We start from the raw sequence: 12,780 nt of genomic DNA on the forward strand, positions 1-12,780 counted from the left end.
TAGTCTATGGTGTTGAGGGTGCTACTGATGGTGGCATGTCAGCCTGGTAGAAACCTGACTGAACGCTAGTCTGCGCTCACCTTTAGAGCTTCAACATGGCTAGGCTGATAGAGAGCTTCAACATGGCTAGGCTGATAGAGAGCTTCAACATGGCTAGGCTGATAGAGAGCTTCAACATGGCTAGGCTGATAGAGAGCTTCAACATGGCTAGGCTGATAGAGCTTCAACATGGCTAGGCTGATAGAGCTTCAACATGGCTAGGCTGATAGAGAGCTTCAACATGGCTAGGCTGATAGAGAGCTTCAACATGGCTAGGCTGATAGAGAGCTTCAACATGGCTAGGCTGATATTATAACAGAGTTAGATTACCAAAGTTAATGATGCCTTCTCGAACTATAATGTGTGTAAACTATAGCAATACAGTAGGATTTTCTTACTAGTAGAAGTCTTGAATGAATGAACAATCCATGAGTAATCCACGTGGAGATTGAAGCCGTATTTTATAGTTGTACGTGGAAATGTTGATATTTGGATATGAACTAAGAGAGCCACGTATGTTGCACAGAGGGGAGTCAAGATGTATTTTTGTTATGCAACGGCCTTACCTGTGAAGGACTAGGGCTGCAAAATTCCGCTAACTTTCTCAAAGTTCCCACATTTTCCATAAATCAGGGTTAGAAGATTCACAGAATCAAGCAGGAATAAACAAGAAATACAACATTCCAACCAGGAATTCTGGAAATCCTTTTTTTTTTTTTTAGTTACCAGAATTGAATTTTTCAACCCTATGAATGCCACTGTGGTTTGGAATCTCAGGGTTTTTAACACATTCAAGATGACAAGTGTTTAAGACATTGTATATTGCAGGCGCAAGTGTAACAGAAGTTATTTGGCTAGGATAAACCAGTGGTTCACAACCTGTACAGAACACCACCATGTAATGTACTCCATGCTCTGCCCTATACCCCCTCATGAGTCTTTGACCAGTAAGCATGTGTAACGGATGTGAAATGGCTAGCTAGTTAGCGGGTACGCGCTAATAGCATTTCAATCGGTTACGTCACTTGCTCTGAGACCTGAAGTAGGGTTTCCCCTTGCTCTGCAAGGCCCGCGGCCTTTGTGGCGCGATGGGTAACGATGCTTCGTGGGCGACCGTTGTTGATGTGTGCAGAAGGTCCCTGGTTCGCGCCCGTGTCGGGGCGAGGGGACGGTTTAAAGTTATACTGTTACACGTGGTCTCATGAGTCTTTGACCAGTAAGCCTGTGGTCTCATGAGTCTTTGACCAGTAAGCCTGTGGTCTCACGAGTCTTTGACCAGTAAGCCTGTGGTCTCACGAGTCTTTGACCAGTAAGCCTGTGGTCTCATGAGTCTTCTCAAGTAGTCCCTGTGGATGGGCCAATTACCCCCAAGGGTAAACCACTGGGGTTACAATCCCTGCATGGTGAATAACCTTGCCTGAGATCTGAAGACTCGCGTTAGCTCCCTAGGGTAATGCCTTGGCTTTAACTCAGTGGGCTAACACAGTCTCTAAAGGCACTCAATGGCCTGGGTATGTGGGTTTGAATACCTGGTTGATCATTCTCACCCCTATGTATTGGTTGGTTCATTCTGTGATGACAGGCTTGTGTCTTAAATACCAACCCATTCCCTATATAGGGCCCTTCTTTTTCCCCCAGTTAAAAGTAAGGGCAGACTACTCAGTCGTAGGAGCCAGTCAAAAGTAGGGTACTATACATTTATGGATGCACTCAAATACTGTCATACGTATGTTGATGAACAGCACGTAGTCGTTTATACCCTGTTGGGTGAAGCTTTGTGCCTTACTCTGAGACCTCAGTGTGGTCTGACCTTATTAAAGATGTCTCTGTGTAGCTGGGACCACAGTGTGGTCTGACCTTATTAAAGATGTCTGTGTAGCTGGGACCTCAGTGTGGTCTGACCTTATTAAAGATGTCTCTCTGTGTAGCTGGGACCTCAGTGTGGTCTGACCTTATTAAAGAGGTCTCTGTGTAGCTGGGACCTCAGTGTGGTCTGACCTTATTAAAGATGTCTGTGTAGCTGGGACCTCAGTGTGGTCTGACCTTATTAAAGAGGTCTCTGTGTAGCTGGGACCTCAGTGTGGTCTGACCTTATTAAAGAGGTCTCTGTGTAGCTGGGACCTCAGTGTGGTCTGACCTTATTAAAGAGGTCTCTGTGTAGCTGGGACCTCAGTGTGGTCTGACCTTATTAAAGAGGTCTCTGTGTAGCTGGGACCTCAGTGTGGTCTGACCTTATTAAAGAGGTCTCTGTGTAGCTGGGACCTCAGTGTGGTCTGACCTTATTAAAGAGGTCTCTGTGTAGCTGGGACCTCAGTGTGGTCTGACCTTATTAAAGAGGTCTCTGTGTAGCTGGGACCTCAGTGTGGTCTGACCTTATTAAAGATGTCTCTCTGTGTAGCTGGGACCTGTGTGGTCTGACCTTATTAAATAGGTCTCTTTCTACTGCTCAGGTACCGGTAATACACCTCAGCCCATTCAGTTCTAGCCAATGATATAGTGTCATAGACTTAATGCCAAACAAACTAATATTTAGCCCCAACTACCCTCCTAGGTCCTCGGGCAAATGTAGTAGATCTGAAACGGTTGGATAGATGGGAGTAGCAACGCAATATGGTAAATAACACCTCCACCTTGTCCTCTGATTAGGCTAGGTGAAGTATTCACCATGTTTATACCTATCCAATCCTTACAGATTTACCTACTGCCCAGAGCTAGGTGCTTCTTTAAAAATAAACTGGGTTTGGAAATGAGGAAAAGTGAAAGAGAAGAATATTATTAGTTGGCTGTTCAGTTCAGTACTTTTGCCATCCAGGAGTATTTAGGAAGTAAACTGAAATACACTTTTAAATTGAGACATTTGTAATTGGAACGTCAGTTTACTTCCAGGATTGACTGAATTGAAATGGAACTGAGCCTAACCCTGAAAGTAACCTTGTTCTGTGATGAAGGGGGAAGTGTTTTATGTTACAAAATACATGTAAGGGTTGATTCACTTGCTTTGGGTTCTTACTTTTTCCCTGAATGGTACTAATAATAATATAGGATGTAATAAAATATAATGTTCTGTGTGTTTAAAATGGGAGTGGATGCTGTCTACGTGTTACTGCTTGTTGCTCAGGGGGTAGAATGTATGAAACAATATCATTTGAAACATTTCTAGCTTTAAAAACCTCCCTGTATGGATGGGGTGTGTCTTGTTTCTCTGAATCAGGAAGTCACAGAGATGGACACCCAATGAGATGTCATGTTGTTGCTTTGTGTAGCCACTCACAAGCTTCTGTACTAAAATATACACATTTAGCTTTTCCATTAAATATGTTTTTCATCCTGGGATGCCTCTTCCTGTATCTAATAAGTCATGTTTGGTTAAATGTGTCTCTGACCCAACTGTCCTCAATAAAACTGACTTGGTGAAAGAGATGTCTTTTGTTGTTGCTGTTGAACAAAATCCACAGACAAGAACACACGATTGTGGTGATTGAAAATAGTTTATAGCATTTAAAATATATATTTAGGTGTTTTCACAAACAATTCAGCCTAATAACCCTTGACACTGAGTGGTACTAAAATCCATGTAGACTATTGTAGCCTGGGTACCAGTCTGTCTGTGTCCTATTGTAGCTGGGTACCAGTCTGTCTGTGTCCTGTAGCCTGGGCACCAGTCTGTCTGTGTCCTGTAGACTATTGTAGCCGGGCTACCAGTCTGTCTGTGTCCTGTAGACTATTGTAGCCGGGCTACCAGTCTGTCTGTGTCCTGTAGCCTGGGCACCAGTCTGTCTGTGTCCTGTAGACTATTGTAGCCTGGGCACCAGTCTGTCTGTGTCCTGTAGCCTGGGCACCAGTCTGTCTGTGTCCTGTAGCCTGGGCACCAGTCTGTCTGTGTCCTGTAGCCTGGGCACCAGTCTGTCTGTGTCCTGTAGACTATTGTAGCTGGGCACCAGTCTGTCTGTGTCCTATTGTAGCTGGGCACCAGTCTGTCTGTGTCCTGTAGCCTGGGCACCAGTCTGTCTGTGTCCTGTAGACTATTGTAGCCTGGGCACCAGTCTGTCTGTGTCCTGTAGACTATTGTAGCCTGGGCACCAGTCTGTCTGTGTCCTGTAGACTATTGTAGCCGGGCACCAGTCTGTCTGTGTTCTGTAGACTATTGTAGCCGGGCTACCAGTCTGTCTGTTGACATGATGGCACAAACAGATCTGGGATGAGGCTAGTATGATTGTAGCAATATAATTTTGTGAACCTAAAATCAACGTAGATCAAAGCAGTAGTAGTAAGACTGTAGTGTGTGTGCGTCAGTAAGGAACCCATTATGAATGAAAGACACAGCACACAGCCTGATATCTGATTAAATCTATCTCTAGAAAGTATTGTCCATGGGTTTACTCTATATCAATTCACATTAAATTCCCAGATTAAAGAATTAGTTTCTTCAAACATATAGCCACTGTTTGAAAATATAATAAAATAAATATGCATAGAGAGAAAAACAATATTTTGTGTCTAAGTGCAATAAGATAACTTCAGATATATATTATGACATCTGCAATAAGAACTTCAGATATATATTATGACATCTGCAATCAGATAATTTCAGATATATATTATGACATCTGAAATAAGATAACTTCAGATATATATTATGACATCTGCAATAAGATATAACTTCAGATATATATTATGACATCTGCAATAAGATATAACTTCAGATATATATTATGACATCTGCAATAAGAACTTCAGATATATATTATGACATCTGAAATAAACTATAACTTCAGATATATATTATGACATCTGCAATAAACTATAACTTCAGATATATATTATGACATCTGCAATAAGATATAACTTCAGATATATATTATGACATCTGAAATAAGATATAAATTCAGTTTAAAACAGCTCATACTTTGACATTTTGGTGAGACAATCAAAGCTATTGTCACAGGCAGGTGATGCATTAAAAGGGGGCGGGGTATAAGAATTTTAGTAGGGATGGAAGGGGAGGGTAGAAGGGAGGAGTGGAAAGATAAAAGGAGTAATGGAAGGAGAGGGAACGAGGGAGGAGTGGAAGGAGGGAAAGATAAAAGGAGGAATGGAAGGAGAGGGAACGAGGGAGGAGTGGAAGGAGGGAAAGATAAAAGGAGGAATGGAAGGAGAGGGAACGAGGGAGGAGTGGAAGGAGGGAAAGATAAAAGGAGGAATGGAAGGAGGGAACGAGGGAGGGATAAAGGACAGGAAATGGAAAGATGTATTGAGGGAAGTCAGGGAAGGACAGGAAGAAGGATGGACAGTGTTTAAAAGGAGGGGTGAGACTTTGTCCCTCTACTCTTCCGGCAGGGTTCCGTTGATGTCCTCCGGAGACGGGGTGGACGAGAACAGAGGCTCGTCCTCTTCTGGAACGTTGTTTGTGTTCTCAGAATTCCCACCATTCCCTTCATTATTCCCAGCTCTGCTCCTCCGGCTCCCAGTCCCACTGAGGCTGACATTCCCAATGCTCCCCACGCGACGAGGACTGCTGCTGAAAGATGACTCCCCTCCTCCTCCTCCTCCTCGCCTGGGAAGGACGGGAATGTCGGGGAAATAATGGAATTAGAGGCAGAGGGAAGAGGCAGAATAGAAGGCCGTATTGGAGGAAGAGAAGAAGAAGTTAGAATTTGAAAGAAGGGAAGAAGAAGAGATGGCAGAATCAGACAGAGAGGAAATGAGTTGAGTTAGAGGTATAGTTGGTTTCCAGAGCCATGTAAGAAACACGTGTCTGGATGGTTAGACCTTAAACAGTGTTAAAGAGCTGGAAGAAAAGGCTGCTATAGACGAGGAGGGTTTAGAGGTGAAGACGGAGGATGGATGAGAGACCAAGGGTTAGCTAAAGTCTGAGGAGTTTAAGTTGAGGATGAGATTGAGGAAGAGTTTGAGGAAGTATTTGACGAAGAGTTTAAGGAAGAATTTGAGGAAGAGTTTGAGGAAGGCTTTGAGGAAGAATTTGAGGAAGAGTTTGAGGAAGGCTTTGAGGAAGAGTTTGAGGAAGAGTTTTAGAAAGTGTCATCAGAAAAAGAAGTAGAATTAGCTGCAGAGTTGCTGTAGATTCCCAAGTCAAGTAATGATGTGAGTATTAAGTTGATTGCCGAAGTAAAGATGACTCAGCAAGAGGCAGACAGAGAAGCGTTTGAGGGCTAGTTAATATCTAAAGGACAGGTTTGAAGCGGTGTCAGAGTCGGAGTCAGAGACAGAAGAGGAAGAGGAAGAGCATCAACATTATATACGGTCTTCGGCCAGGTGTAGAGTTATATTGTCTCTATATACAGGTCAGGTGTAGAGTTATATTGTCTACTATATACAGGTCAGGTGTAGTTATATTGTCTACTATATACAGGTCAGGTGTAGAGTTATATTGTCTACTATATACAGGTCAGGTGTAGTTATATTGTCTACTATATACAGGCCAGGTGTAGAGTTATATTGTCTACTATATACAGGCCAGGTGTAGAGTTATATTGTCTACTATATACAGGCCAGGTGTAGAGTTATATTGTCTACTATATACAGGCCAGGTGTAGAGTTATATTGTCTACTATATACAGGTCAGGTGTAGAGTTATATTGTCTACTATATACAGGCCAGGTGTAGAGTTATATTGTCTACTATATACAGGTCAGGTGTAGAGTTATATTGTCTACTATATACAGGTCAGGTGTAGTTATATTGTCTACTATATACAGGTCAGGTGTAGTGTTATATTGTCTACTATATACAGGTCAGGTGTAGAGTTATATTGTCTACTATATACAGGTCAGGTGTAGAGTTATATTGTCTACTATATACAGGTCAGGTGTAGAGTTATATTGTCTACTATATACAGGTCAGGTGTAGTTATATTGTCTCTATATACAGGTCAGGTGTAGAGTTATATTGTCTACTATATACAGGTCAGGTGTAGTTATATTGTCTACTATATACAGGCCAGGTGTAGTTATATTGTCTACTATATACAGGCCAGGTGTAGTTATATTGTCTACTATATACAGGCCAGGTGTAGAGTTATATTGTCTACTATATACAGGTCAGGTGTAGTGTTATATTGTCTACTATATACAGGCCAGGTGTAGAGTTATATTGTCTACTATATACAGGTCAGGTGTAGAGTTATATTGTCTACTATATACAGGTCAGGTGTAGTTATATTGTCTCTATATACAGGTCAGGTGTAGAGTTATATTGTCTACTATATACAGGTCAGGTGTAGTTATATTGTCTACTATATACAGGCCAGGTGTAGTTATATTGTCTACTATATACAGGCCAGGTGTAGTTATATTGTCTACTATATACAGGCCAGGTGTAGAGTTATATTGTCTACTATATACAGGTCAGGTGTAGTGTTATATTGTCTACTATATACAGGCCAGGTGTAGAGTTATATTGTCTACTATATACAGGTCAGGTGTAGTTATATTGTCTACTATATACAGGCCAGGTGTAGAGTTATATTGTCTACTATATACAGGTCAGGTGTAGTGTTATATTGTCTACTATATACAGGCCAGGTGTAGAGTTATATTGTCTACTATATACAGGTCAGGTGTAGAGTTATATTGTCTACTATATACAGGCCAGGTGTAGAGTTATATTGTCTACTATATACAGGTCAGGTGTAGTTATATTGTCTACTATATACAGGTCAGGTGTAGAGTTATATTGTCTACTATATACAGGCCAGGTGTAGTTATATTGTCTACTATATACAGGTCAGGTGTAGTTATATTGTCTACTATATACAGGTCAGGTGTAGAGTTATATTGTCTACTATATACAGGTCAGGTGTAGTTATATTGTCTACTATATACAGGTCAGGTGTAGAGTTATATTGTCTACTATATACAGGCCAGGTGTAGAGTTATATTGTCTACTATATACAGGTCAGGTGTAGTTATATTGTCTACTATATACAGGTCAGGTGTAGAGTTATATTGTCTACTATATACAGGCCAGGTGTAGTTATATTGTCTACTATATACAGGTCAGGTGTAGAGTTATATTGTCTACTATATACAGGTCAGGTGTAGAGTTATATTGTCTACTATATACAGGTCAGGTGTAGTTATATTGTCTACTATATACAGGTCAGGTGTAGAGTTATATTGTCTACTATATACAGGTCAGGTGTAGAGTTATATTGTCTACTATATACAGGTCAGGTGTAGAGTTATATTGTCTACTATATACAGGTCAGGTGTAGAGTTATATTGTCTACTATATACAGGTCAGGTGTAGTTATATTGTCTACTATATACAGGTCCAGGTGTAGAGTTATATTGTCTACTATATACAGGTCAGGTGTAGAGTTATATTGTCTACTATATACAGGTCCAGGTGTAGAGTTATATTGTCTACTATATACAGGTCAGGTGTAGAGTTATATTGTCTACTATATACAGGTCAGGTGTAGAGTTATATTGTCTACTATATACAGGTCAGGTGTAGTTATATTGTCTACTATATACAGGTCAGGTGTAGAGTTATATTGTCTACTATATACAGGTCAGGTGTAGAGTTATATTGTCTACTATATACAGGTCAGGTGTAGGTTATATTGTCTACTATATACAGGCCAGGTGTAGAGTTATATTGTCTACTATATACAGGCCAGGTGTAGAGTTATATTGTCTACTATATACAGGCCAGGTGTAGAGTTATATTGTCTACTATATACAGGTCAGGTGTAGAGTTATATTGTCTACTATATACAGGTCAGGTGTAGTTATATTGTCTACTATATACAGGTCAGGTGTAGAGTTATATTGTCTACTATATACAGGCCAGGTGTAGAGTTATATTGTCTACTATATACAGGTCAGGTGTAGAGTTATATTGTCTACTATATACAGGCCAGGTGTAGAGTTATATTGTCTACTATATACAGGCCAGGTGTAGAGTTATATTGTCTACTATATACAGGCCAGGTGTAGAGTTATATTGTCTACTATATACAGGCCAGGTGTAGAGTTATATTGTCTACTATATACAGGCCAGGTGTAGAGTTATATTGTCTACTATATACAGGTCAGGTGTAGAGTTATATTGTCTACTATATACAGGTCAGGTGTAGTTATATTGTCTACTATATACAGGTCAGGTGTAGAGTTATATTGTCTACTATATACAGGTCAGGTGTAGTTATATTGTCTACTATATACAGGTCAGGTGTAGAGTTATATTGTCTACTATATACAGGTCAGGTGTAGAGTTATATTGTCTACTATATACAGGTCAGGTGTAGAGTTATATTGTCTACTATATACAGGTCAGGTGTAGAGTTATATTGTCTACTATATACAGGTCAGGTGTAGAGTTATATTGTCTACTATATACAGGTCAGGTGTAGAGTTATATTGTCTACTATATACAGGTCAGGTGTAGAGTTATATTGTCTACTATATACAGGTCAGGTGTAGAGTTATATTGTCTACTATATACAGGTCAGGTGTAGTTATATTGTCTACTATATACAGGTCAGGTGTAGAGTTATATTGTCTACTATATACAGGTCAGGTGTAGTTATATTGTCTCTATATACAGGTCAGGTGTAGAGTTATATTGTCTACTATATACAGGTCAGGTGTAGAGTTATATTGTCTACTATATACAGGTCAGGTGTAGAGTTATATTGTCTACTATATACAGGTTAGGTGTAGAGTTATATTGTCTACTATATACAGGTCAGGTGTAGTGTTATATTGTCTACTATATACAGGTCAGGTGTAGAGTTATATTGTCTACTATATACAGGTCAGGTGTAGTTATATTGTCTACTATATACAGGTCAGGTGTAGAGTTATATTGTCTACTATATACAGGCCAGGTGTAGTTATATTGTCTACTATATACAGGTCAGGTGTAGTTATATTGTCTACTATATACAGGTCAGGTGTAGAGTTATATTGTCTACTATATACAGGTCAGGTGTAGTTATATTGTCTACTATATACAGGTCAGGTGTAGAGTTATATTGTCTCTATATACAGGTCAGGTGTAGAGTTATATTGTCTACTATATACAGGTCAGGTGTAGTTATATTGTCTACTATATACAGGTCAGGTGTAGAGTTATATTGTCTACTATATACAGGTCAGGTGTAAGTTATATTGTCTACTATATACAGGTCAGGTGTAGAGTTATATTGTCTACTATATACAGGTCAGGTGTAGGTTATATTGTCTACTATATACAGGTCAGGTGTAGAGTTATATTGTCTACTATATACAGGTCAGGTGTAGAGTTATATTGTCTACTATATACAGGTCAGGTGTAGAGTTATATTGTCTACTATATACAGGTCAGGTGTAGAGTTATATTGTCTACTATATACAGGTCAGGTGTAGTTATATTGTCTACTATATACAGGTCAGGTGTAGAGTTATATTGTCTACTATATACAGGTCAGGTGTAGAGTTATATTGTCTACTATATACAGGTCAGGTGTAGAGTTATATTGTCTACTATATACAGGTCAGGTGTAGAGTTATATTGTCTACTATATACAGGTCAGGTGTAGAGTTATATTGTCTACTATATACAGGTCAGGTGTAGAGTTATATTGTCTACTATATACAGGTCAGGTGTAGAGTTATATTGTCTACTATATACAGGTCAGGTGTAGAGTTATATTGTCTACTATATACAGGTCAGGTGTAGAGTTATATTGTCTACTATATACAGGTCAGGTGTAGAGTTATATTGTCTACTATATACAGGTCAGGTGTAGAGTTATATTGTCTACTATATACAGGTCAGGTGTAGAGTTATATTGTCTACTATATACAGGTCAGGTGTAGTTATATTGTCTACTATATACAGGCCAGGTGTAGAGTTATATTGTCTACTATATACAGGTCAGGTGTAGAGTTATATTGTCTACTATATACAGGTCAGGTGTAGAGTTATATTGTCTACTATATACAGGTCAGGTGTAGAGTTATATTGTCTACTATATACAGGTCAGGTGTAGATTATATTGTCTACTATATACAGGCCAGGTGTAGAGTTATATTGTCTACTATATACAGGTCAGGTGTAGAGTTATATTGTCTACTATATACAGGTCAGGTGTAGAGTTATATTGTCTACTATATACAGGTCAGGTGTAGAGTTATATTGTCTACTATATACAGGCCAGGTGTAGAGTTATATTGTCTACTATATACAGGTCAGGTGTAGTTATATTGTCTACTATATACAGGTCAGGTGTAGAGTTATATTGTCTACTATATACAGGCCAGGTGTAGTTATATTGTCTACTATATACAGGTCAGGTGTAGTTATATTGTCTACTATATACAGGTCAGGTGTAGAGTTATATTGTCTACTATATACAGGTCAGGTGTAGTTATATTGTCTACTATATACAGGTCAGGTGTAGAGTTATATTGTCTACTATATACAGGCCAGGTGTAGAGTTATATTGTCTACTATATACAGGTCAGGTGTAGTTATATTGTCTACTATATACAGGCCAGGTGTAGAGTTATATTGTCTACTATATACAGGCCAGGTGTAGTTATATTGTCTACTATATACAGGTCAGGTGTAGTTATATTGTCTACTATATACAGGTCAGGTGTAGAGTTATATTGTCTACTATATACAGGTCAGGTGTAGTTATATTGTCTACTATATACAGGTCAGGGTGTAGAGTTATATTGTCTACTATATACAGGTCAGGTGTAGAGTTATATTGTCTACTATATACAGGTCAGGTGTAGAGTTATATTGTCTACTATATACAGGTCAGGTGTAGAGTTATATTGTCTACTATATACAGGTCAGGTGTAGAGTTATATTGTCTACTATATACAGGTCAGGTGTAGAGTTATATTGTCTACTATATACAGGTCCAGGTGTAGAGTTATATTGTCTACTATATACAGGTCAGGTGTAGAGTTATATTGTCTACTATATACAGGTCAGGTGTAGAGTTATATTGTCTACTATATACAGGTCAGGTGTAGAGTTATATTGTCTACTATATACAGGTCAGGTGTAGAGTTATATTGTCTACTATATACAGGTCAGGTGTAGAGTTATATTGTCTACTATATACAGGTCAGGTGTAGAGTTATATTGTCTACTATATACAGGTCAGGTGTAGAGTTATATTGTCTACTATATACAGGTCCAGGTGTAGAGTTATATTGTCTACTATATACAGGCCAGGTGTAGAGTTATATTGTCTACTATATACAGGCCAGGTGTAGAGTTATATTGTCTACTATATACAGGTCAGGTGTAGAGTTATATTGTCTACTATATACAGGTCAGGTGTAGTTATATTGTCTACTATTATACAGGTCAGGTGTAGAGTTATATTGTCTACTATATACAGGGTCAGGTGTAGTATATTGTCTCTATATACAGGTCAGGTGTAGGTTATATTGTCTACTATATACAGGTCAGGTGTAGAGTTATATTGTCTACTATATACAGGTCAGGTGTAGAGTTATATTGTCTACCTATATACAGGTTCAGGTAGAGTTATATTGTCTACTATATACAGGTCAGGTGTAGTGTATATTGTTCTACTATATACAGGTCAGGTGTAGAGTTATATTGTCTACTATATACAGGTCAGGTGTAGTCTATATTGTCTACTATACAGGTCAGGTGTAGTTATATTGTCTACTATATACAGGTCAGGTGTAGAGTTATATTGTCACAATATATATACAGGTCAGGTGTAGTTATATTGTC

At 39.0% G+C, this 12,780-nt stretch overlaps 1 protein-coding gene across 1 annotated transcript in view; it reads right to left on the minus strand.

Moving 5' to 3' along the window:
* Positions 1-5,361: 5,361 nt before the first annotated feature.
* LOC120036332 (polycomb protein SUZ12-like) overlaps positions 5,362-12,780 on the minus strand; it is a 27,300-nt gene continuing 19,881 nt past the window's right edge. The window contains exon 10 of the mRNA XM_038982809.1: positions 5,362-5,593. Within this exon, the coding sequence (XP_038838737.1) occupies positions 5,362-5,593 (232 nt within the window). The remainder of the gene's footprint in view (positions 5,594-12,780) is intronic.

The sequence above is a fragment of the Salvelinus namaycush genome, unplaced genomic scaffold (assembly GCF_016432855.1).
Source record: "Salvelinus namaycush isolate Seneca unplaced genomic scaffold, SaNama_1.0 Scaffold131, whole genome shotgun sequence".
Lineage (NCBI taxonomy): Eukaryota > Metazoa > Chordata > Actinopteri > Salmoniformes > Salmonidae > Salvelinus > Salvelinus namaycush.